This window comes from Rhamphochromis longiceps, linkage group LG10, assembly GCF_057381845.1.
Source record: "Rhamphochromis longiceps isolate RC_006_pf linkage group LG10, R_longiceps_female_GT1.1, whole genome shotgun sequence".
Taxonomy (NCBI): Eukaryota; Metazoa; Chordata; class Actinopteri; order Cichliformes; family Cichlidae; genus Rhamphochromis; species Rhamphochromis longiceps.
The window spans coordinates 34054699-34081160 of NC_140566.1; the positions used below are offsets into that span (position 1 = coordinate 34054699).

A 26462-nucleotide genomic window follows, 5' to 3' on the forward strand; every position below is an offset into this window, starting at 1 on the left:
AGGTGGAGTCCGTCACAATTTCTAAGGCACAGACACAAGATGGATTTCCTTCTGCAGCCCAGCAGCGTTCCTGTGTCCGATGAGATCTGCTCTCCCAAAGAAGAAGAAGGCTTTGAATATGACATATTCAAATACAGCATATTTACTATGGAAGGCCTCGATCCGGACCTTATGACCCTACCGGAAATACTCCGGAAGTGTCTAGTCATTTTCAGACCTGTTGCGTCATGTTCCCTAAGCACAGCGGTGATGCAGCAGCTGATTCTGTGCTGTATAGAGAGACAGAGCGGGTGTAATTTTAGTTTCTTAAGCTGCACCGGCGTTTGTAATGGAAATAAAGAGTGACTTCCTGTAGAGATTTCAATAGTATTTTATTTTCCTATAATACAGACGCTGTAAAAAACCTTTAAGATACACCATAGCTTGTGATGAAAAGAAGAACTTTCTATCCGCTTGTAACCTACAGGCTGCCTATGTGTAAAAAACGAATAACTATCCCTTAGTGAATACTACTTTTCCTTTTGAGAGACTGAAAAACAAACCAGCGACAGGCGATCTTGTTTCACACACACACACACACACACACACACACACACACACACACACACACACCCCCCGCGGGCCAAGGAGGAGTTTTTTTCTTCAATACTTTATCAATAAGTTTTTTCAATAGATAGAAAATGATGACGCTGAGGAGTCAACATCCGATATTATCGTTGCTTGTAACCCGGTAAATAATTTCGTACATCTCCCCATAAAACAAGTCTTAGTGGAAAAAAGCTCATATTCAAATAAGTTTATTCCCCTCTGTGGGAAAGAGTTTTTTTCTCAGAGTCAACCATGAGGCGAGTTTTGTCAACAGCAAGAACAACTGTTGCCCATAAAGTAAAACAAATATCCGCCTCTAAGTCGTATTTTACCGTTGCAGAATGTGGAAAACAGACAGCCCTCACAGGAGGCACCATAGTTAAAATATTTAAATTTCAACTAAATTTGTAGTAATGATCGGATTTCCTCACTTATCTACACCACACTCCTTGTCCTTGATTTCTTATCGTTTCTTATCGTTCCTCTGTCCCTTAATAGAAACCACATATATAGAAACTATCCTCCCTTTCAGTTGTCTTTTGCACTTCCATATCGCAAAGCAGTTACTGTAGGTTATTTTCTGCTTATGCATTAATGTAATTAATTAACTTATTTATCCTTAAGTAAGGTAATGACTTGAGTTCTAATGCTTTTTGTCTCTTGAGTTAGCTGTCAATGTGGGATTTTTTTCCCCTTTTGTCCAGTTAAAGCTGCCTTTCATTCTTCAACACAGCTTAAACTCTAATAGGTAAGCTTTCTTGTAATTTCTTAGTTCTGCAGGCTTCTTGAAAGACATCCGAGACTCTTCTTTGGATGCTGGCTGCCTTTTGTTTTGTTTTCTGTCAAGATGATCCCACACTGCTTCTATTATCTTGAGGTTCGAACCCTGGAGAGATCAATCCATGACTGATGCGTTGTTTCATCCAGGCATACTTTGACTACATTGGCAGTATGTTTGCGATCATTGTCGTACTGAAAAATGAAGTTGAAGCCAATCAGACACTACGTGGTATTACATGGTCGATCAAAATCTGGTGGAACTTTTCTACATTCATAATTTGATTAATTTGGATAAGAGCTCCAACAACACTGGCTGAAATCCAGCCTCAAAGCACGGTAGAGTATCCACGCTGTGTTAAAGACGGCTATAGACATTCACTGTTGTATCTCTCTTCGGACCTCTTCCATGCATATTTCAAATTTGGATTCATTACTCCATAAGACATATTACAGCTGATTTCTTTTTCCAGTCAATTTCTTGTGTAATTTGGCACACCTCAGCCTTATTTTTCTCTGTTCTCCTTCCTTAAGAATGGCTTATTAACAGCCACCCTTCCAACTCAGATAACTTTTGATGAGGTTTCATGAAATGTTTACAGCACTCGAGTTACTCGCCACGGCCATCCTAAATGCTAAGAACACTAAACTTTAATTCTAAATTACGTAATTAACGTTAACCAGAAAAAACAAGCCAAAGTCGAAATGTTGCTGAGCTGACCTGTGGTATGCTATGTCTTCTAAAGCACGTATAATGTAAACAGAACTGGTCTTTGCACAGAAGCCTGTGGAGCTTCATAATTAACCTCAGTGTGTGAAGAGGACTCTCCATTTAATAATAGCTGTAATAAAATGTTATGGCCGACGGTGTTAAACGCTGCACTTGGGTCTAGCAGGGAAGATTTCAACTTTTCAATATGAATGAAGGCTGAAAACTGATTAGATTAATGTCTGATGATCTTTTCTGTGCTTCTTCAAGTTTGTAACACCAAACATATTAAAGGATGATGTAAGGCTCACAGGAAGAGTTTAATTAGACACACATTTACTATTTTTCTTTATACTCTTTCTTTCTTGACATGTTTAATATGATTACTATCAGAGGAGAAAATGAACCTTGTGTAGTCTAAAAACTTTTTTATTTAATCAAACTGTAATGTTGTTGAACTCTGACGGACGTGTCTTTTAATCTTGTCAACAAATCCTTAATCATCTAAATCTGCCATTTATCATCTTGTAAAATGTTCCCTCTGCTTCTGTTGCACATCTCCCCCCGACACTCTCTGCTTCACCTGTCCTGTGCAGGTGGTCCAACCCCTGCCTGCCTCCTTAAACTGGGGTGTTTAAATCTCTTTACCTCTGTTGTGAACTTCACACAAAGTTTGTGGTAACAAAATCAAACTGACGAGGATCTCGTTTGAAAAACACACACACACTCACGAGACAAAATAAAAACAGACTCCTCAAAGCAAAAGCAGAGCCCTCACAGCTGGTAGTACAAACACAGTGACAACATGCGTATTAGATACCCTCAGTGCCAAAAGCATAAATATGAAAAAGGTGGGATCACCAAGAATATCCTAAAAATGGCATTGAGGTGCGTGTTACAGTAAAGAAAAAAAAAAGTAGCCAAATTTTCATCGGAAAATGTTGAATTTTAGTAAAAACAATGCTCTGTAGTTTGATACTGTCGTTACAGACAAAGCAGATGTTTAAAGCCTTTGGACGCACATTTGAAACGCACTCATTCTCCTTATCAGCTGGAAACATTAAAGCCGTAAAATGACTTTTTCAAACGGATAAAAACTATTGAACAGCAGCAATGTTGAGCCTGTTCCAAAATTTGAATGTACATGTGTTGAAGGTGCGGGTCTTGTTGAATTATTAAACATACTTTCTTTAATTTTTCGAGCCACAAAAACAACAACTTTAAATTTTCTTCTGCTTGAGTCTCGGCCTCGGGTAGCTCTACTTATCATTGCTCAGTCTGTTGTCTGTTTGTGCTACTTTTTTTCAAGGAGCAGTGGATTATTGGTAAGGGTGACTTTATGTGTTTAGCTACTTAAGTGGAAGTACTGTGGAAAGTTTTACTTTACATACATAGATCTACCAGTACAGCTTCTGAGGTATCTGTTTACAAAATGTTATAATCTATTCAAAGGTTCTTTGCAATTTTACATTGATAAACATTATCCTTAACACATTTGGCCCACATAAAGTACTATGGCCATCACACGGTCATTTAGAATTGTTTAAATAACTCGTGTCTTAAGTCCTTCCATCAAACAGAAAATTAAAAAAAAAAAAAAAAAACATGGTTCACTTTTACATCACAAAATGTTAGAAATATAAGCCGTTCATAACAACCTGAAAGGCTGGGAGTTTAAAATGCAAACCGATGGAAGCAGAAGTAGAAGACTATAATGTCTCAGAGCACACGGTGTCTATTAATGTGTAGACATGTATAAATAAGAGCTTAATAAAGATGCTTAATTTCTTAAGAAATAAACAGGTGGAGTGATCTTTATCAAAAGTGGATGTTGCATCTGTGGCTAAACCACTGTACCCAAAAAAACTTTAAAAATCTGCTGTGTGTGAGGCTGTGTAAGTAAAGCTTGCCCTTCACACCTGCGTGTAATAAACCATTTGTTGGGGGTTGTGGATTTGGCACCTCAGCATTGTGAAAGTGGGGAAACATGTTTCTGGCTGTGCATAAGATTCCTCCTTACAACTTAGAATCTCAGTTCTAAATGAAATTCAGATGTTTTTTTAAGTATGGCTAATGTATTATTTGACTTCTAAGGCACGCACACACACACACACACACACACACACACACACACACACACACACACACACACACAAGAACAACACAGAGAAGAAGAAGAGGGGGTTGTTTTACTACACATCATAAAAACGCAATCATTCATCTTCCAACTGTATCTTTCTGTTCTGGCTTTAGAGTCATAGGTTGTTTACTGAGCCGTACTTTGGGAGTCATACTGTTGTGATACTGAGGAGAAAAGGGTAAGGTTTGATAGACTAAACCATTACACACACATAACTTGAATAACCTAAAGAGTGTGTGAGACTGCTAGCTGTGTTGTTCAGCATTAAACTCATCTACAAATGTGTTAGTAAAGAGCGACTTGTACTTCTGTCCCATTAAGCAACGGTTTAACAAATTTCACTGCAAACTATAAAAGGAATCTGGATTTATATAGAACATAGTAGTGATGGATTAAGTGCAGGAAACACTAGTATAAGGTGTCTATGGAACAAATCTCCTTCAGCGTTCAAAATGACCAAAGTGAGGCCTACAGGCGTTTCTCTCGGTTGGTTGTGTTCAGGGAAAAAGCAGCTAAATACACTGAGACTGCTCCACATTGTTAGCGAGTTAACTCTGGATATCTGTAGGTTTTGTCAAACTTGGAGTGAACAAAAGCAGAAAAACAGTAAAAGATGCAGACAGTGAAAGTCTGGTTTATTTCATGAACACAATGAAACATTTTACAGTCCACAGAGCAAAGTAGCATACATGATAAATAGATACACATAACATGAGAAGTAAAACTCGTCGTCTTACCACATGTTATATTCTGTAAACTTAAAATAACCACAGAAATTAGAGTTTAGTGTTTTAAGTCATCTATTAAAAAACATGAGTCAACATTACTGAAGTGACGCTTTAACGATGCGTCTTATCACCGTGTTTATGATGATAAAACATGTCCTCTCGTTAGTAGTTGTCTGCGCTGTCACTTGTCATGAAAATGTCCAGAGCCAGGGTTCCTCTTTAATTACCATTGATCATTAATAGGGTCACAAAAGATTTGTCACATTATCCCCATAAACAAAATTGCTTTTATAGAAATCATTGTGATACAAATATTTAGATTCTTGATTCACAATGTGCACGAACTCAAAATCTTTAGAGGTTCATATTTATAAAGTATCGCAAATAATACATTTATACCATTGTATGAGCTACACTTCTTGTAAAAAACTGATTGAAAAAAGCTCCTGTCGTGACCTTCCTTCTGTGAGGACACACACACACACACACACACAGAGAGAGAGAGGAGGAGATCATTAGGATTGGAGGCGTTTTTGGATTTTCACTTATTGTTGGCTTTACAGTCACATAAAATTCATTCCAATTTTTTTGCCTTTGCTTCAATTAAGGTGTTTCTTTAAATCTACAGCAGCTTCCTTTTCAAAAAGTTTACTGACATAGTAAGGAAGTAGCTAGGGAACTCAGTAAGTATGAGCAACAACAGCTTAGGGACTGTTTCTACAATAAAGAGGAATTCATCATCATCTGCAGTTCATCAAAAAAAAAAAAAAAAAACAACAATTCAGCAGATCCTCAAAGTATGGATACAATCTGTTTTCAGCTGTAGAGGTACGCTTCATGTACTTATCAACATGCAGTTTAGAGGCTTGCATTAGAGTGCTTTGGTACTTGGGCCTCTTTTATTTAGCACGGTTATACCATTGTGTATTTAGCTATATAAATATGCTCAAGAGTCTATTGTATGTTTGTCATGCAATTAAAAATTCAAAAATATAGTTTTTAAATCAGTAACTTTGCAAATTTAGAGGAAATGTTTTTGGATAACAAATGTGTCACATTTTCAACAGGGTTTGAATAATCAGCGTTAACACAGAGACATTTATGCGCTGGGTATAACAGACATCCTTACCTTGGAGCAGAGACACACGGTGTATTGTTGCTTTTCTCTATTGTATAAGCAGCGCCCGACTGTCAGAAACGCTCTGTGTGGGTAGCAAAGTCGGATCCGACGCACATCCAGGAATCTGTGTGAAAGAAAGGTCTTGCTGCAGCTAGGCTCTCAGGATAGTCAGGCTTTTATTTATATTTGCATTCTGGTGCGTTAAAGCAGCCTCTGTGTCCCGCTTGGATCCTCATTCCGAAAATTCAGATATTTAAATAAAATGGTGAATTGGCTAGTGATGAGGAGCCACTTAGATCCATAAAATGAGGTTTGATTAAATTAAACTCTTATGAACAGCTATGAACTCTACCTCTCTGCTGATGTGTTCCAAACAAGCAATGTTTTCTACACGTCCAAACTGTGTGCTAACTACCTCACACCGCTGTGTCTGGGATCCGAAAAAATAAAAAGTTAAAACGCTATACCTTGGGGGGAATTGTGAAGTGCTGAGGAAACTACTGTGTGTCTGATGGGGTGTTTTTATATAGGTGGACTTGGTTTCAGTTGGCCTCTGACATGATAAGATAAAATAAAGGAAACTGATTGTAATGGAACTACAGTGCTGGGATGCTCTTGATAAGGCAGCCTCTTTTATTGTTTTATGACTTGTTTTGCTGACTGTTGAGGGCCTAACTGTAACCAACTCTGTCTAACTGTTGCAGAGTTAAGAATCTGTAGTTTTTAGAAGTAACACAAGAAAAGTTTATTTCTAAAGGAATACCTGTTGTTTGTGGTGCTCTATTTAAAACTATTAGTGTCATGAACCGAAGTTCAGCGCACAAGCTGGACCCAGAAGCAGAGCCAACACACACAGGAGTACGAGAAAATAAACTTTATTTTAACTGAAGGTGTCCCGGGAGGGTAGAAGGAAAACACGCGTGAAACTCGAGAAACCAAGGGACCGGGAGATGAGTCGCGCAGGAACGCCGAAAACGGGACTGTGGGAGGCTGCAACAGAAAAAGGACAAGAATTATTGGGGCGCGGGGAAATAGCAGCATACGTGGGGGAAGAGTATGAGTTTTACGGTGACAGTGGGGCCGTGGGAGCCGGAGGGAGGGGTGAGGGTCCGCGCTAAATTTGCAAAGTTACTGATTTAAAAATTATATTTTTGAATTTTTAATTGCATGACAAACATACAATAGACTCTTGAGCATATTTATATAGCTAAATACACAATGGTATAACCGTGCTAAATAAAAGAGGCCCAAGTACCAAAGCACTCTAATGCAAGCCTCTAAACTGCATGTTGATAAGTACGTGAAGCGCACCTCTACAGCTGAAAACAGATTGTATCCATACTTTGAGGATCTGCTGAATTGTTTTTAATGGCACTTTTTTTTTTTTTTTTTTTTTTGATGAACTGCGGATGATGATGAATTCCTCTTTATTGTAGAAACAGTCCCTAAGCTGTTGTTGCTCATACTTACTGAGTTCCCTAGCTACTTCCTTACTATGTCAGTAAACTTTTTGAAAAGGAAGCTGCTGTAGATTTAAAGAAACACCTTAATTGAAGCAAAGGCAAAAAAATTGGAATGAATTTTATGTGACTGTAAAGCCAACAATAAGTGAAAATCCAAAAACGCCTCCAATCCTAATGATCTCCCCCTCTCTCTCTCTCTCTGTGTGTGTGTGTGTGTCCTCACAGAAGGAAGGTCACGACAGGAGCTTTTTTCAATCAGTTTTTTACAAGAAGTGTAGCTCATACAATGGTATAAATGTATTATTTGCGATACTTTATAAATATGAACCTCTAAAGATTTTGAGTTCGTGCACATTGTGAATCAAGAATCTAAATATTTGTATCACAATGATTTCTATAAAAGCAATTTTGTTTATGGGGATAATGTGACAAATCTTTTGTGACCCTATTAATGATCAATGGTGATTAAAGAGGAACCCTGGCTCTGGACATTTTCATGACAAGTGACAGCGCAGACAACTACTAACGAGAGGACATGTTTTATCATCATAAACACGGTGATAAGACGCATCGTTAAAGCGTCACTTCAGTAATGTTGACTCATGTTTTTTAATAGATGACTTAAAACACTAAACTCTAATTTCTGTGGTTATTTTAAGTTTACAGAATATAACATGTGGTAAGACGACGAGTTTTACTTCTCATGTTATGTGTATCTATTTATCATGTATGCTACTTTGCTCTGTGGACTGTAAAATGTTTCATTGTGTTCATGAAATAAACCAGACTTTCACCGTCTGCATCTTTTACTGTTTTTCTGCTTTTGTTCACTCCAAGTTTGACAAAACCTACAGATATCCAGAGTTAACTCGCTAACAATGTGGAGCAGTCTCAGTGTATTTAGCTGCTTTTTCCCTGAACACAACCAATCGAGAGAAACGCCTGTAGGCCTCACTTTGGTCATTTTGAACGCTGAAGGAGATTTGTTCCATAGACACCTTATACTAGTGTTTCCTGCACTTAATCCATCACTACTATGTTCTATATAAATCCAGATTCCTTTTATAGTTTGCAGTGAAATTTGTTAAACCGTTGCTTAATGGGACAGAAGTACAAGTCGCTCTTTACTAACACATTTGTAGATGAGTTTAATGCTGAACAACACAGCTAGCAGTCTCACACACTCTTTAGGTTATTCAAGTTTTGTGTGTGTAATGGTTTAGTCTATCAAACCTTACCCTTTTCTCCTCAGTATCACAACAGTATGACTCCCAAAGTACGGCTCAGTAAACAACCTATGACTCTAAAGCCAGAACAGAAAGATACAGTTGGAAGATGAATGATTGCGTTTTTATGATGTGTAGTAAAACAACCCCCTCTTCTTCTTCTCTGTGTTGTTCTTGTGTGTGTGTGTGTGTGTGTGTGTGTGTGTGTGTGTGTGTGTGTGTGTGTGCGTGCCTTAGAAGTCAAATAATACATTAGCCATACTTAAAAAAACATCTGAATTTCATTTAGAACTGAGATTCTAAGTTGTAAGGAGGAATCTTATGCACAGCCAGAAACATGTTTCCCCACTTTCACAATGCTGAGGTGCCAAATCCACAACCCCCAACAAATGGTTTATTACACGCAGGTGTGAAGGGCAAGCTTTACTTACACAGCCTCACACACAGTAGATTTTTAAAGTTTTTTTGGGTACAGTGGTTTAGCCACAGATGCAACATCCACTTTTGATAAAGATCACTCCACCTGTTTATTTCTTAAGAAATTAAGCATCTTTATTAAGCTCTTATTTATACATGTCTACACATTAATAGACACCGTGTGCTCTGAGACATTATAGTCTTCTACTTCTGCTTCCATCGGTTTGCATTTTAAACTCCCAGCCTTTCAGGTTGTTATGAACGGCTTATATTTCTAACATTTTGTGATGTAAAAGTGAACCATGTTTTGTTTTTTTTTAATTTTCTGTTTGATGGAAGGACTTAAGACACGAGTTATTTAAACAATTCTAAATGACCGTGTGATGGCCATAGTACTTTATGTGGGCCAAATGTGTTAAGGATAATGTTTATCAATGTAAAATTGCAAAGAACCTTTGAATAGATTATAACATTTTGTAAACAGATACCTCAGAAGCTGTACTGGTAGATCTATGTATGTAAGGTAAAACTTTCCACAGTACTTCCACTTAAGTAACTAAACACATAAAGTCACCCTTACCAGTAATCCACTGCTCCTTGAAAAAAAGTAGCACAAACAGACGACTGACTGAGCAATGATAAGTAGAGCTACCCGAGGCCGAGACTCAAGCAGAAGAAAATTAAAAGTTGTTGTTTTTGTGGCTCGAAAAATTAAAGAAAGTATGTTTAATAATTCAACAAGACCCGCACCTTCAACACATGTACATTCAAATTTTGGAACAGGCTCAACATTGCTGCTGTTCAATAGTTTTTATCCGTTTGAAAAAGTCATTTTACGGCTTTAATGTTTCCAGCTGATAAGGAGAATGAGTGCGTTTCAAATGTGCGTCCAAAGGCTTTAAACATCTGCTTTGTCTGTAACGACAGTATCAAACTACAGAGCATTGTTTTTACTAAAATTCAACATTTTCCGATGAAAATTTGGCTACTTTTTTTTTTCTTTACTGTAACACGCACCTCAATGCCGTTTTTAGGATATTCTTGGTGATCACATTTTTTTCATATTTATGCTTTTGGCACTGAGGGTATCTAATACGCATGTTGTCACTGTGTTTGTACTACCAGCTGTGAGGGCTCTGCTTTTGCTTTGAGGAGTCTGTTTTTATTTTGTCTCGTGAGTGTGTGTATTTTTCAAACGAGATCCTCGTCAGTTTGATTTTGTTACCACAAACTTTGTGTGAAGTTCACAACAGAGGTAAAGAGATTTAAACACCCCAGTTTAAGGAGGCAGGCAGGGGTTGGACCAGCTGCACAGGACAGGTGAAGCAGAGAGTGTCGGGGGGAGATGTGCAACAGAAGCAGAGGGAACATTTTACAAGATGATAAATGGCAGATTTAGATGATTAAGGATTTGTTGACAAGATTAAAAGACACGTCCGTCAGAGTTCAACAACATTACAGTTTGATTAAATAAAAAAGTTTTTAGACTACACAAGGTTCATTTTCTCCTCTGATAGTAATCATATTAAACATGTCAAGAAAGAAAGAGTATAAAGAAAAATAGTAAATGTGTGTCTAATTAAACTCTTCCTGTGAGCCTTACATCATCCTTTAATATGTTTGGTGTTACAAACTTGAAGAAGCACGGAAAAGATCATCAGACATTAATCTAATCAGTTTTCAGCCTTCATTCATATTGAAAAGTTGAAATCTTCCCTGCTAGACCCAAGTGCAGCGTTTAACACCGTCGGCCAGAACATTTTATTACAGCTATTATTAAATGGAGAGTCCTCTTCACACACTGAGGTTAATTATGAAGCTCCACAGGCTTCTGTGCAAAGACCAGTTCTGTTTACATTATACGTGCTTTAGAAGACATAGCATACCACAGGTCAGCTCAGCAACATTTCGACTTTGGCTTGTTTTTTCTGGTTAACGTTAATTACGTAATTTAGAATTAAAGTTTAGTGTTTTTAGCATTTAGGATGGCCGTGGCGAGTAACTCAAGTGCTGTAAACATTTCATGAAACCTCATCAAAAGTTATCTGAGTTGGAAGGGTGGCTGTTAATAAGCCATTCTTAAGGAAGGAGAACAGAGAAAAATAAGGCTGAGGTGTGCCAAATTACACAAGAAATTGACTGGAAAAAGAAATCAGCTGTAATATGTCTTATGGAGTAATGAATCCAAATTTGAAATATGCATGGAAGAGGTCCGAAGAGAGATACAACAGTGAATGTCTATAGCCGTCTTTAACACAGCGTGGATACTCTACCGTGCTTTGAGGCTGGATTTCAGCCAGTGTTGTTGGAGCTCTTATCCAAATTAATCAAATTATGAATGTAGAAAAGTTCCACCAGATTTTGATCGACCATGTAATACCACGTAGTGTCTGATTGGCTTCAACTTCATTTTTCAGTACGACAATGATCGCAAACATACTGCCAATGTAGTCAAAGTATGCCTGGATGAAACAATGCATCAGTCATGGATTGATCTCTCCAGGGTTCGAACCTCAAGATAATCGAAGCAGTGTGGGATCATCTTGACAGAAAACAAAACAAAAGGCAGCCAGCATCCAAAGAAGAGTCTCGGATGTCTTTCAAGAAGCCTGCAGAACTAAGAAATTACAAGAAAGCTTACCTATTAGAGTTTAAGCTGTGTTGAAGAATGAAAGGCAGCTTTAACTGGACAAAAGGGGAAAAAAATCCCACATTGACAGCTAACTCAAGAGACAAAAAGCATTAGAACTCAAGTCATTACCTTACTTAAGGATAAATAAGTTAATTAATTACATTAATGCATAAGCAGAAAATAACCTACAGTAACTGCTTTGCGATATGGAAGTGCAAAAGACAACTGAAAGGGAGGATAGTTTCTATATATGTGGTTTCTATTAAGGGACAGAGGAACGATAAGAAACGATAAGAAATCAAGGACAAGGAGTGTGGTGTAGATAAGTGAGGAAATCCGATCATTACTACAAATTTAGTTGAAATTTAAATATTTTAACTATGGTGCCTCCTGTGAGGGCTGTCTGTTTTCCACATTCTGCAACGGTAAAATACGACTTTGAGGCGGATATTTGTTTTACTTTATGGGCAACAGTTGTTCTTGCTGTTGACAAAACTCGCCTCATGGTTGACTCTGAGAAAAAAACTCTTTCCCACAGAGGGGAATAAACTTATTTGAATATGAGCTTTTTTCCACTAAGACTTGTTTTATGGGGAGATGTACGAAATTATTTACCGGGTTACAAGCAACGATAATATCGGATGTTGACTCCTCAGCGTCATCATTTTCTATCTATTGAAAAAACTTATTGTTAAAGTATTGAAGAAAAAAACTCCTCCTTGGCCCGCGGGGGGTGTGTGTGTGTGTGTGTGTGTGTGTGTGTGTGTGTGTGTGTGTGTGTGCGTGCGTGCGTGCGTGCGTGCGTGCGTGCGTGCGTGCGTGTGTGTGTGTGTGTGTGTGTGCGTGTGTGTGTGTGAGTGTGTGCGTGTGTGTGTGTGTGCGCGCGCGTGTGTGTGTGTGTGTGTGTGTGTGTGTGTGTGTGAAACAAGATCGCCTGTCGCTGGTTTGTTTTTCAGTCTCTCAAAAGGAAAAGTAGTATTCACTAAGGGATAGTTATTCGTTTTTTACACATAGGCAGCCTGTAGGTTACAAGCGGATAGAAAGTTCTTCTTTTCATCACAAGCTATGGTGTATCTTAAAGGTTTTTTACAGCGTCTGTATTATAGGAAAATAAAATACTATTGAAATCTCTACAGGAAGTCACTCTTTATTTCCATTACAAACGCCGGTGCAGCTTAAGAAACTAAAATTACATCCGCTCTGTCTCTCTATACAGCACAGAATCAGCTGCTGCATCACCGCTGTGCTTAGGGAACATGACGCAACAGGTCTGAAAATGACTAGACACTTCCGGAGTATTTCCGGTAGGGTCATAAGGTCCGGATCGAGGCCTTCCATAGTAAATATGCTGTATTTGAATATGTCATATTCAAAGCCTTCTTCTTCTTTGGGAGAGCAGATCTCATCGGACACAGGAACGCTGCTGGGCTGCAGAAGGAAATCCATCTTGTGTCTGTGCCTTAGAAATTGTGACGGACTCCACCTCTCTGCTTTTTTATTCCCCTCCAACAGATGGCGCGCTTCCGGAGGTTTCCCCCCTCCCTTCTCAGGATGCAATTCGACACGCGGGGGGGTTTCCCACCCCCCTTCTCCGGATGCGATTCGTCACGCTCATTACACGCTTCCGGGGGGGAGGGGCGGGAGGTCAAAAGGTCGTGATTAGGGCCATCAATCACTTCGGATCAAATTTTGTCATAAGCTGTATGGGATTATCTCTCTCGCCAATAATCAGACTTCACTCTTCTGACCGCTGTCACGCTGTCTGAAGTAACACGCCGACGCTCCGCGCAGCTTTAGCGACTTCAGAGCCTCGCTCTCTCCACACTCTGATGTCTGAGCGATGTTCAGGAGTCGAGGGGCTGTTTTTCTGATAACTGATTGGTCAGTAGGACTAAAACTAAAACTAAACTGAACAAAAAAGTTTGTTTTTTCATTTGAAATAATTCGTTCAGGTTCCTGCAACTGTGACATTTTAGCCCTGTCTTTGTTTCTGTTGATTTGTTGCAACAGAAGTGATTCAGTCACTGAACCATACCAGCAATGTTTAACTTATAGTTGACTAATAAATGATATATGATATGATAAATGATAATTTGTGTATTTCATTACAGATGAGCTTTGCTGCAGGGAATGAAAGTCCTTCTGTTAATCAGCCTTTTTAGTAGGTCTGAGTTTTCCATATTTCTGTTGAGCTCAATCATTCATATCTCTGGTTTTGCATATTTTATCAACATGACCGTCTCATCCATGCTGCCAAACTGTTGCTAAACATCACCAGTGACTGCTGTTGCAATCTTCCTGAGGGTACACTTGTTGTTGTAAGTAGGGCTGCCACAAACGATTATTTGGATAGTCAACTAGTCACCGATTATTTTTGCGATTAGTCGACTAATCAGATCATCATCATCCATTGGACATACAGCTTATCCCATATGGAAAAGAAATAGTAAAAACTTCTATGATTTACTCATGAAAGTGGCCACTTTCTCATTACTTTCATATGTTGTTTTAGTAAGTATCCAAAACATACAAGTTTCATTATATAATTTTTCAAGGGATCTTATATCTGTTTTCACTCTTATATGCTTTTCATACAAGTTTCACACAAGACAGATACAAACTTTATAAGATTTATAAATATCTTTTCCATATGGGATTGCACCAGCAGCATCTCGCCTGAAAATATGTTAAACGTTTATTTTGTGACCCGGAAAGAATAATAAGAGTAACATTAAAACTAACCAGCTGCCGCCATTGTTGGAAACTGAGCTGGGCCGCGCTATGAATTCTGGGACAGAGCTTCTTCTTCTTCGGGGTTTAACGGCAGCTGGCATCCTTGTACATGCAGTGCTGCCATCTTCTGTTTCAGTCCGTTATTACACTCTTAAATCCTGCTACTCATTCCTGCGTCTTTTGGGATCTTACAAAGCTTCAAACGACGCGTCGACTATTAAATCAGTCATCGACGATTTTGATAGTCGACGTAATCGTGACTAGTCGACTAATTGTGGCAGCCCTATCGAACACTTAACTGAATAATAAATCTGAAAGACATTTGTACTTTGAGTTTATGGCGTCTCCTCTAATAAAATAAACCCGACAGGCAGCACAGAAAATCCAGGATTAATTCCAGAGTTAGTGAATAATCCCAAATCCTGCGTCATAGTCCCGCCACTGATACGTCATTCGTTTACAGCAGAGCAGGCCGCCTGCACCGTTTCAACCAATCAAACAAACTACACGGCGACACGTCACAGTTTGTTTCTCAGGAAGAGGAGAAAGCTGTGGTCAAGACAGCGAGAGCGAGTTTAGAGATGTGAGCAACACTGAAGGTGTTTGCTGTGTGTAGTTAGTGTGTAGTGTAGTTGTTTTTTGATCATTAATAAATAAATCGATAAATGGGGCTGTTCGATATAACGATATATATCAGATGACGATATAAAAACGTCTATCGTTTAATTTTACGCTATCGTTTGTTTCATGGTGTCGCAAAATAAGCTGTTTACGGCGATATGTTTTCATTATTTTGATGGTCACTGTCGTGGCTATATTAGTTTCTTAAAGTTCTCTCTTTCTCGTATATTTAATATAACCACACTACGGACGGACAAGCGCCTGTTTGTATGCGTTGTCGTTAGCAACAAGGACGGTAAAACCATCGCGTGTCCGCTTGTTTATTTTCCACATAAACCTTTCACAATAAAGCTCAAGATCCTGTTGAGACTTTTCAAAATAAACTGAATCATGTGAAAGATGCAGATTATTTACAGATGAGAAGTAAAAAAAGAGCCGCCAGGTGCTAAAAAATAAACCTTAGACTCAAACGTTAGAACAGGCTTTTCCCCGCAGCACTCCGTGTAATAAATACTCACAAAGGAAACGGCGGCCGTTTCAACTTATGTCTAAAAATGTATCGTTTCATGCATCGTTAAAACACTCGACTCCAGCTACACGACGCGCAGCTGGAAACACTTCACACAAGTCGAGCTGCCAGAGATTCACAGAGTTTACAGAAAATGTTACATTTGTGTGATTTATATCGTTATCGGACGATAGAATTCTTATATCGGGATATGAGATTTTGGTCATATCGCACAGCTCTATCGATAAATCATTAGGTCTAACACACACACACACACACACACACACACACACACACACACACACACACACACACACACACACACACACACACACACAAAATTAGTACAAGTCTACCAACAACATCTCCTGAAATGATGATTTTTAGTAAAGAGATAAAAACCATCTTACTTTTTTGAAAAGACGTTCCAACACGTCTAATCACGAGCTCTTCAGCGCCTCTAATAACGCCGGCAAGCAGACTGAGACTCAGCAGCACTAAATGCTGATCACAACATCCTGTTCAGACCACACGTAACAATAACCAATCAGATGTGCGTTACATCAGTTCCACTGATCTTAGCATGCAGGAATAAAAGCACACAAAGTGCTCTGACAGTGTCGGGTTAATGCTTTAAATCAGTATTATCATCATTATGAGATTGTTATTAAATTTAATTTTATTTTCGTGTTGACAACTTCTTCCTGTTCTGATGTCTCAGGGGCAGGCGATGCCCGAGGGACTACAGCTGTGTGCAGTAAACTTGTTCCGTTTGAAAGGCTGCTTTCTGTTTGTTAGAGAAAATATTAGAAAAAGAAATAAGAAATATAGCATCCAAAAAAAAAGGAAATAGCCACAATAGTTGCTATACTCAGGACAAAAGGTAAGAAAACCTGCCTTTGGCTGATTATTTGTGCAACGGTGCTTCTCAGTAACAAATCTTAGACTATTGAAAAGCTGACTTACGTCCTCTGACACGGCGCCTCACTAGTGAGGAGGATGAATTTGTGGGTGGAGCAGCAGAGTTGAGGACGCACACGCAGGCAAACCTTCTGCCAATGACCAGCAGGAGGCGTCTTGGGGCAAGCAGGGCTGTGTTTTTTAAAAATATCGATATATTTTTATGCGAGATATGAGCTGTGACAATATCCTTTATATCTTTATATCTATGTTACGTTATAATTATACTTGTGGAGCCGCAGGTTTGCCTCTCTTTGTCCACTTTTGTCTTTACGCAACGTTACTGGACCTCGCCTCTATCCTTCACTGAACACAACTCCCCCTCCTCCCGCATCGCTTCACCTGCAGGCAGCGACAAGATGGAGACGGCAAATCTCCGTTAACGAGTTACTGCGCATTGCCCCGTGCGTGGGGCTGGACGGCGTCAACGTGTTAACGAGCTAACCGCGCTAACGCCATCTGCACAGCCTAGAATCCTTTCATTTTCTCAAAAGTTGACAGCGCACCTTATGGATGAATTCTGGTTGTGCTTGATGACCGCGAACCGATTTTATGTGCACGGCGCTCAGCAATCTGTCAATAAATGTTTTAGTACGACTTTGGTCAGCTACGAAGCCGCACCGCTTGATGGATTGTCGGAGCATTACGGCTACCGAGGAGCCTCGCGGAGTGATACGTACTGTGCTTCAACGTAATATTACCGTATTGTGTGTTTATAAGGACCATAAATGGCACCTGTAAGCGCCGTGGTTACGAAGAGGATTTCAAACTCCAGGCTGTCAGTCACGCAGTAGAAGTTGGGAACAGAGCAGCTGTGAAACCTTTGTTATTATGCTCAGCGTCTGTTAGTTTACAGTTTGACTGCACAGTTGTGAGCTCTTTGTTATGCACAAAAACAACATTGTTTTCTTTTATTTACGGATCATTATTGTTTAATAAATGCTGATCATTTATTTTTGAGTAATTTTTCATGTACATCTACGCTGTATGTTAATTAAAGTGCCTGTGTGACATCTGGGACACAGTGTGACTAAACTCTCTGTTTGTTCTTATTTTATGGCTTTAAAAAAATATCGAGATATATATCGTATATCGCCATCCAGCTAAAGAATATCGAGATATGAATTTTGGGTCATATCAACCAGTCCTAGGCTGTGTCGTACATCATCACCCACGATAACCTCAGCTTAAATTTCTATCCATCTATCCGGTTGTTCAGTCTGACGTCACTAGCCGTGTCTGGGTCTAAACTCCGCTGCAGGTCCATATATCAAACGATCACTGTGGCATTACTGAGAGTTGAAAAACTGTCTAAAGTCTTTCATCTTTAATAAAATGATCAGCGTTCTGCTCTACCAGGTGTAACAATTGAGTTTAACATCCAGGCATCCATGAAAACGGAATTTATGACATTTACCGGTAACGGAGTTAGAAGTTAGCAGGGAGTTAGCTCGCTAGCTTCTATCTAAATACAATATAGCATGTCCTGACTGCGGGGTTTTGGAAACAAATTAAAACGTACAGCTCTGTTATCACTTCCAACATAAATGAAGACAGAAAACTAAACAGCAGTGACGTTTGTAGGGTTACTGAAGTTGGGCTAGCTGGTATATAATGATGTGCTACGTGACCGCTAGCGACACAGCTATGTTAGCATAATATAAACAAGCTAACCTTTTTTCCACTCGATAAAAGTTAACGTGAGTGTTCTCGGTGGTCAGGAACAAATGTAATCGCATGGCAGGATGCTGTAAAAGGACCAAACTTCAGCCAGGAGAACAACTGAGATAATCCATCCACAATACGAGGTTAGTCATTCATATACTGCTGCATGGGCTGGGCTGTAGCTACATCCTAAGGTTTTAAAAACTGAGCTTAAATAAATGATTACCGGTAATAAAAGCCGAGGGAGGTCAACAGTGATCACTGACTGTTTTAGGAGCTTTTTGAGATCAAATAGAAGAAAATACAAAACATTAAACATGTTAACAACACAAAAGCCATATTAAACGCAGACTACTTTAGACCCGGAAGTAGGATTCGTCGCGTCATCACTTAACAACCGGATTCTCCTCCGCTTGTCCTTTTCAGGGTCGCGGGGGGGGGGGGGGGGGGGGGGGCCTCTCTCTTTTCTCAGTTATTGATTCGGTCTTCAATACCTCCCCCGCTCTCCATATAGATAGCTCCACTGAAACTTGCGATAGGTTCTTGCAGTTTTTTTATTAATAAGATAGAAAGGCTTCGATCTACATCTACCCCATCTCTGTATAATGTCTCATTAACATATACCTCCTCAACTGCTTTTGACCAGTTTGAGGCTGTATGTCTTAACCAGGTGGAAGATCTTTGCAATAGCATAAAGACATCATCCTGCCCTTCAGATGGAGTCCCGACCCATTTTCTAAAAAAGATTATTAAGGTAGTCGGTCCCGACATTTTAACTATTTTTAATAGTCTCAGCCCTGGAGTGGTACCAGCTGGATACAAGCACGCTGTAGTGCAGCCAGTGCAGCTACAAACCTTTCTAAATAGTCATAATATTTTTGAGAAGTTCCAGCCGGGCTTCAAAACCCACCACAGCACAGGAACTGCCCTCCTAAAAATACTTAATGATATTTTATTAATCACTGACTCAGGAGACCTAGCTGTGCTCCAGCTCCTAGACTTAACTGCAGCCTTTGATCCTGCTGACCACAGCATTCTGATCTGGAGCAATGTGGTATCAAAGGTATCCGCTTGGAATGGTTTAGGTCGTACCTCTCCGACAGGACTTTTCCCCTGAGCCTTGATGATTTTATTTCTTCCCCAGCTCCTTTTACTTGTGGTGTCCCGCAGGGTTCCACATTAGGCCCAATGCTTTTTTCAATCTACATGTTGCCCCTAGGCCTAATCTTTAGGAAGCATAACATCTGCTTTCACTCATATGCCGACGACACCCAGATTTATCTTCGGTTTAATAGAAACACCTCCACGCCCATGGAATCAAATGTCTCGACGAAGTTAAAACCTGGATGTCCTCAGATTTTCTTACCTTCAATGAGGATAAAACTGAGGTAATTATTTTTGGACCGAGCTGTAATTTCAATGCCCCAGATCTGGACTTATGCAACCTAACATGTGCTGTTAAAACACATGTAAAAAACCTGGGGGTGTTCTTGGATAGCAAACTTACATTCGAGAAACAAATTAATTCAGCTGTCCAGCGGTCCTTTTTTAAATTAAGGCTCCTATCCAAAGTGAGATCTTTTTTATCTTTTATTAACTTGGAACAAGCAATTCATGCATTTGTTTTAACTCAGCTGGATCACTGCAGTTCACTGTATGTGGGTGTCAGTCAGTCCAGCTCAGCCTGGCTCCAACTTGCTGCAGCTCGCCTCTTGACTCGTGTGAAGAAACACCAACATATTACTCCGGTGCTTGATTCCCTTCATTGGCTTTCAGTGCGTTTTAGAATTAAATTCAAAATCTTACTTTTGACTAATAAAGTGCTAATTGGCCAGGCACCGGACTATTTGTCTGACCTATTGCAGCTGTATACGCCGTCTAGAGCCCTTCGATCAAGCGATCACCTGCTCCTTACCTTACGTAAGTCTAGGATGGTTCATAGAGGAGATCGGGCATTTGCGGTTGTGGCACCGAAAATGTGGAACGATCTACCTCTCCACATTAGAAAGGCCCCAACTGTCACTCTTTTTAAATCGCATCTTAAAACATAGTTTTTTACTCTGGCTTTTGAAACTGTGTGAGAGTTACCAATTCTTTTATCCTAATTTTCTTTTCATTTTCTTACCTGTCGTTGTTTAACTGTTACTCTGTGCAGCACTTTGGTCAGCTCCCTGTTGTTATTAAACGTGCTTTATGAATAAATAAATGAAATCTGGACAGGTCGGCAGCCGGTGGCAGCGCTAACACGTGACAGTTCATTGGTAACTGAATCAGGTGTGAATATGGTTGCCTGTCTCTGCGTCAGCCCTCTCTGTCCGTCCACACTGAGATGGAAAACGCTTTCATTTGAAGACGGTGCTTTCATGTCGCAGTGTGGACAGCGAAAACGGAGACTTTTGAAAACGATGACGCGTGTTAGTCATATGATGCAGTCATGTGACCAATTAAACTACGACAGCGGAGGGCAGCAGTTGCTGTGTTTGCTCTCAGCTCTGACAGCCCTATTAAAGGTTATTATCAGTCTGTACGTGCTACAGATCAAACTCTTTGATTCTCACTCGCTTTTGCGTTTCATGTGCAGGACTGGAACGTAAGCGTTTTCAGCCGTGTGGACGCCGAGCGCTTTCAGACGAAAACACCGTTTTAAATCTATCCGAGTTAGTGTGGACGTAGCATCTGTCTGTGCTCACACTTTGTTTCAACACGTTCACTTCAAATTATGAAGCGTGTCTTCAGTGCGAGCCGCTCGGCGAGAAACAGCCTTCATTCACTCGCACTTAGAAATCAAGCTGGAGGTGTCAGCGCCACAGCAGTGGGTGCTTTCCCACAAACGCTCTTATTGTGAAATAATTTGGTGATAATAATCTGATGATTTTCCTTATTTGCTCATTTTAGGTTTTATTAAATAAAAAGTTTTTAGCATCTGAGGCGTTTTGCATCCGAGCGGCTTCGTCCATCTGCAGGTCACCAGCTTATCCAGCCTCCAACATGATCCCGTGAACGGAGGCAGCATCAGTTTAGTGCTGCTGACTGCAAACAGATGTTGTGATAGGGCATCTGATTAAAGATGTTAAGACAAATCCCCCCCACACACACGCATCTTTGAGAAGATACTCACTCTGGAGCTGAAACGGCTCTTTAAAGACGCCAGGAAGTGAAGACTGACACAAAATGGCCTCTTCTCTCTTCACGAGATCACAAAATCAAGCTGCTCCTCACACAGAGAGCAGAATCGTGTGTGTGTGTCATGCAAGGAGATATGAACACATAAACTACCCGTGATTAAAAAGGCCAGCGGGTGCGTGTTTTAATCCGTCCGCTGAGGGAGGTTGGCAGCGGCGTCACAGCGCACAGCAGCTGATTGGTCGGCTGCAGTGGGACATTTACGCCTCAGATCACATCTCCTGAAATCCTCACTGAACACAGGCGCAGCAGTTTAACGCAGCACTCACTGGTTTGACTCTAAATGAGCAAAATCCTCACACGTTCCCGGCTGGTTGGAAACAGGGTGCACGGTGAAATCTGGCCTTTTTTAATTAATGTTGCATATTTGAGCTTCATTAGTACGACAGACTTCCAATGAAACTTGAAGGGCATAGATCAAGGTCTTAACATCTTCATGTACTTCTACAGTCATAGTTTGAAGGTTACTGAACTTTTGTGCAGTTTGACGGTCGATGGATCGATCCTGCAGACGCAGAAACGGTTTTGCTTTGTGAAGAAACACCTCGCTGCTGCGCTGCGTCCTGTTTACTATAACAGCTGCTGTGCCACCCCTGTGATGTTTGTACTGATACTCAGCGCAGCTGAAGCTGTGTGAATGAAACTCGACACCCACAGCATCTGCTGCTGGTACTACTGCTGACTCTGTGAGTCAGCTTCATCACAAAGCACACGTTTCTGAGCGCAGAGAGGCTGAGATTTCAAACACAGGCTCAGAGAGGACGGATTTATATCGCTCGGAGGATTCAGAGCAAACACTGCAGATGACCTGAGAGGGCGAAGTGAGCACATTACCTTGTAGGCCATGGCTCGTCTTAGTGCGTTGATCGTATTGATGGTTTGAAACAGGATGCTGCTTTCAGCGCTCACCTCATTGCTTCTGTGGAAAGGAATATATACAGTAAACACAGGGTTCATACACATCCAGTCCACTCTTTCTTTCACAGTTTATCTAAAATAAACTCTTAATGAAGGAAACTGGAGCAAACGTGTTAGAACAAAAAATAAAATGTTAAGCTGCAGTCTAGTTTAGTAAAGACTCATAATAAACGTGTCAGACTGTGTTTTTATGATAGCTTCCTGATAAATGTGCAGCACGTTGCTTTGTTCTGTTATCACTGCTGCATTAATGCACTGTGGACTAAAAGGCCTCAGGAGCACTTTTACTGTCTGCTTCACTCACGATGGCACCAGGACAGACACATGATGCTGCTGTTGGACAGCAAGATCAGAGTAATGGAAGAAAGGAGGACATTTAAAAACGTGTGAAAAATAACAGGTTCAATGATGATGCTGCACAGTAGATACAGAGCACAAGATTATTAATGACTGACAAGAATAAAGTAAATACAGTAGCACATGCCGGGCATTGGCTCGGCACAGACACATCAACAGAGAGCGATGTCTGAGGTGACCTGCATAGGTGATGCTCCTCCGCTCGCCTCCTGCCTCTGATTTGTGGACGCTAAGGCTCCGAGCAGCTTGTTGTTCCCGCCGCCATGTTTCCGGTGATTCGCGGTCCTGCTGTCCGTCCGTCCGGTCCGAGGCCGCTGTCCGCATGCATGAGCGGAGGCCGGGAGCGGTGAGTCCTCCTCTCTCGTTTTAGCCCCTCTCTTTTCTACTGTCTTTCTCTGTGACGGTCACCATGCAGGCTGCTCCTGCTGCTGCATCGAGCAACAAGCTAGCGCTGACACGACCGGCGCATTTCCGGTGAGATTTTCAAACATAAATAATACATTTAAGTAAATTAGTATGGAAGTTACATAGCACCTTTTTAGACTTTCACAGAAATAATTTAGAAATAAATAAATAAAATAATATTGCACGTTTAGTAGAACATACATAAAATTGCGGAAAGAAACATAATCTTAAAATTAACTGTGAGACAGTTTGAAGAAGAGATTTACCAGTTTAACAGATTTAGAGAAGTGAGAGAGGATGTACATGACAATACCTTGCTTTTCTTTTTGTCACACTTTTTAAGATCATTAAATACATTTTAATATATTTAACACAAAGCTAATCCAAGTAAAAACAAATTCGATTTATGTTTTTCTTTATTAAGAGGAAAAATCCAGCCAAGCCTTGTTAAAAGTAATTTTATTGCATTTTTTTGATGATCTGAAACATGTAAGTGATGAATGACAATATCTGAAGCTGGTTCTGCAGTTATGGCAGTTATGGCACAGGGAAGCTCTTCTTCCCCGTGCTTGCCAAGTGCTGCTTTAAGGGATCATCTGATCATTGTGGTTTTCTCTGTCTGGTGCTGTGGGGTCTTTACTTTAACTGTACTTTGATCTTGCCTTGGGATGGCTGCTGTATAAATGAAACATCTTCTTCAGTCACTGGTGTCACATGCATACTTAAACATTAGTTTTGTAGGTCATAACGTTCCTCTCCCACAGTGCTGGGGTTATAGCTGGACCTCAAGGGTCCAGGCTCCCCAATAAATCACTGTCCCCCTTTAAGCTGAATTCTGCTGATATACAACTGATAACAAAAATATCACCAATAATCACTGAGGAGGACACTGATGAGCCCGGGTGACCATATTTTGATTTCCATAAAGGACACTTGGACCAGTCGTTAAAAACTTTAAAAATACTGTTTGCTTCAAGAAAACGTTAACATATTTAGACGATGCCTTCTCTGTGTGGTTAATGAATTATGAAATAAAAAATGTCTTTATATGCTTTTACAAGTCAACAAGTGCAAAAGAAGAGGACGGTTGGTCACCCTAGCCTGTGCAGACAATTTGCTTCTGCAATCTAAGATAGATATTTTTACACTTTTATTGCTGCTGTTATACAATTTTAGTTATTGATTCGTTGATTTTTGTGAATACCAGAGTGACATAATTGGTTACCCATCCAATGCATATGGTGTCCTGCTGACCCTGCTCCTCTGACAGGTGAAAGACGTTTCTAATGTGAAACTGCGTTTTTATTTTGAAGGGAAGTTTTAATCACCTGACTTCCTCTTCTCGCTTTATTAATTCTGAATGACTTGTCGTGCCCTTATGCAGCACGCCAGAACACGCAATCTCTCTGCAGGGAACATTAAGATGCACCAAAGATACAACAGCCTGAGAGTATCTTTGCTTTAGTGAATCTTGTGCTGTGCATACTGACATAAATAACTAAAGAATCACTTTTCATTTAAAAAAAAGTTTGTAAATTCATGTAATTAAAGCAATATTATAAAACTGATGTTCCCTGACCGGGAATCGAACCCGGGCCGCGGCGGTGAGAGCGCCGAATCCTAACCACTAGACCACCAGGGACAGATATCAGGCAAGTGTCACCAGGTCGATTCATAGTACAGTACATATACGTTATATGAGATGGTTATGTGCAGTAGCTAATATTAATCAACGAGCAGAAGAACTGTTCATTGTCTGTTATATCGGTACACTGACGGCGACACAAAGCTAACAACCCCTTCACTTTTAACTACTTTAGAGCCCTGCTTTTTAAGCGTCGCTTAGCCGTTAGCCCTTCGCTAGCGGCTTTCGCTAGCTTTACCTTGCAGAACGACAGCGACGCGACACATGACGGCGGCTTTATGTCGCTTTTGTTTCGTGATGCTACAAATGACGGTAGCACATGTCTTTTACTGTGATATAAATTTTAAAAAAAAGACTTTAGCATGAATGGTGCTTATTCATATGACCATATACCCATTACTTGCACACAAGACCTCGTGGCGCAACGGTAGCGCGTCTGACTCCAGATCAGAAGGTTGCGTGTTCAAATCACGTCGGGGTCATCCTGTTTTTTAAATTTCTTTTCCCTTCATAATTTTACATCAAAATTGTTAATTATTTTGGTTTTATCGAACAAACTCAAAGTGAAACAGTCACTAATTATGCGAATACGTAATGATGGCAGTATGTGTGGTGGACTTGTGTGACATGTATATAGTTATACCTATATAACTATATACACTATATATAGATAGAATTGTTGAATTGTTTTGAATTTGCATTGTTTATATTGTCTACTTTATTACTTAATGTTTTCTTTATTTTAACCTTTGTGTACAGCACTTTGTGACTGCCTGTCTACGAAAAGCACTTGATAAATAAACCTTACCTTACCTTATCTGCACTGAACATATATTTTAACTTCCACGTAGAGTCTTAAGGACATGGTTTATTAAGGTGGTACAGTAACAGGGCAGTTAATGTAAGGAGAGAATTTCTCCTGAATAACTCACTCTCCAGATCCGGTAACTAACCTCTCTCAATACACACTCAATGTCTTTCATGCAACACAACCAAAACAGTAACATTGTAACAGAGATCCTGAGCACATCACAATAAAATATCATACAATATAATTACTCACACACACACACACACACACACACACACACACACACACACACACACACACACACACACACACACACACACACTTTGAACTGAAGTGTTTTAATGTATGAGAATCACAGTGTTAAGCATGTAACCTATGTAGTTATAAGATTGTATATTATAAGATTATGCCACTTTCTGTGTAAGATTTAATAATTAGGATTTATGTGCGATATTTTACCGTGTCATGACCTATTGTGAAAAGCCAAAGCCAAAAGCGTAGCCAGTCCTGACTGGCCTCTGGCCAGGACCTTGGCTGCTACCTGAGCCTGCAGCTGTGTTTGGCTGGAGGACGGGTGGGAAAGTTACGCTGCAGCAGGGGGCGGGGATACTGGTCCCCATATATTAGAGGACCAGAGGCGTCCGTCTCTGTGTTGCTCTGCTGTCTGTGCTTAAGGCTGTACACCTCGGGGGTTTGCTTTGCTTGCTTTCTGCTATGTGTTTGTAACCGGTGTGATTCTGCGTTGTGTCTGATAAAAAAGGTAAAAGAAAGAAAGACCTCCAAGTAAATAATTTGCCCACTCCAGCTCCTCTCCCACAGGGGAATTGTAGAAAAAGGGGCGTGGCATTTATTTTTA

General features: G+C 40.1%; 1 protein-coding gene and 2 non-coding genes across 5 annotated transcripts in view; 1 reads left to right on the top strand and 2 right to left on the bottom strand.

Annotated features, from left to right (window-relative positions):
* Positions 1-23205, bottom strand: part of st6gal1 (ST6 beta-galactosamide alpha-2,6-sialyltranferase 1) — a 39727-nt gene extending 16522 nt beyond the window's left edge. For 2 of the 3 annotated variants that reach the window (XR_014913598.1, XM_085421377.1), the window contains exons 1-2: positions 22925-23205; positions 22305-22389 (exon numbers count right to left, since the gene is read on the bottom strand). Coding sequence is in view for 1 of the 3 variants with exons in the window: in XM_085421377.1 (XP_085277503.1) it covers positions 22305-22316 (12 nt within the window). In the remaining 2 variants the exon portion in view is untranslated. Of the gene's footprint in view, positions 1-6071; positions 6187-6414; positions 7053-22304; positions 22390-22924 lie in introns of all 3 variants that reach the window. The other variant, XM_085421378.1, reaches the window with a different exon arrangement.
* Positions 23206-24720: 1515 nt separating this feature from the next.
* On the bottom strand, positions 24721-24792 carry trnae-cuc (transfer RNA glutamic acid (anticodon CUC)). The gene has a single exon. It is a non-coding gene; the product is annotated as a tRNA-Glu (tRNA).
* Positions 24793-25205: 413 nt separating this feature from the next.
* Positions 25206-25277, top strand: trnaw-cca (transfer RNA tryptophan (anticodon CCA)). The gene has a single exon. It is a non-coding gene; the product is annotated as a tRNA-Trp (tRNA).
* The last annotated feature ends 1185 nt before the right edge of the window (positions 25278-26462 follow it).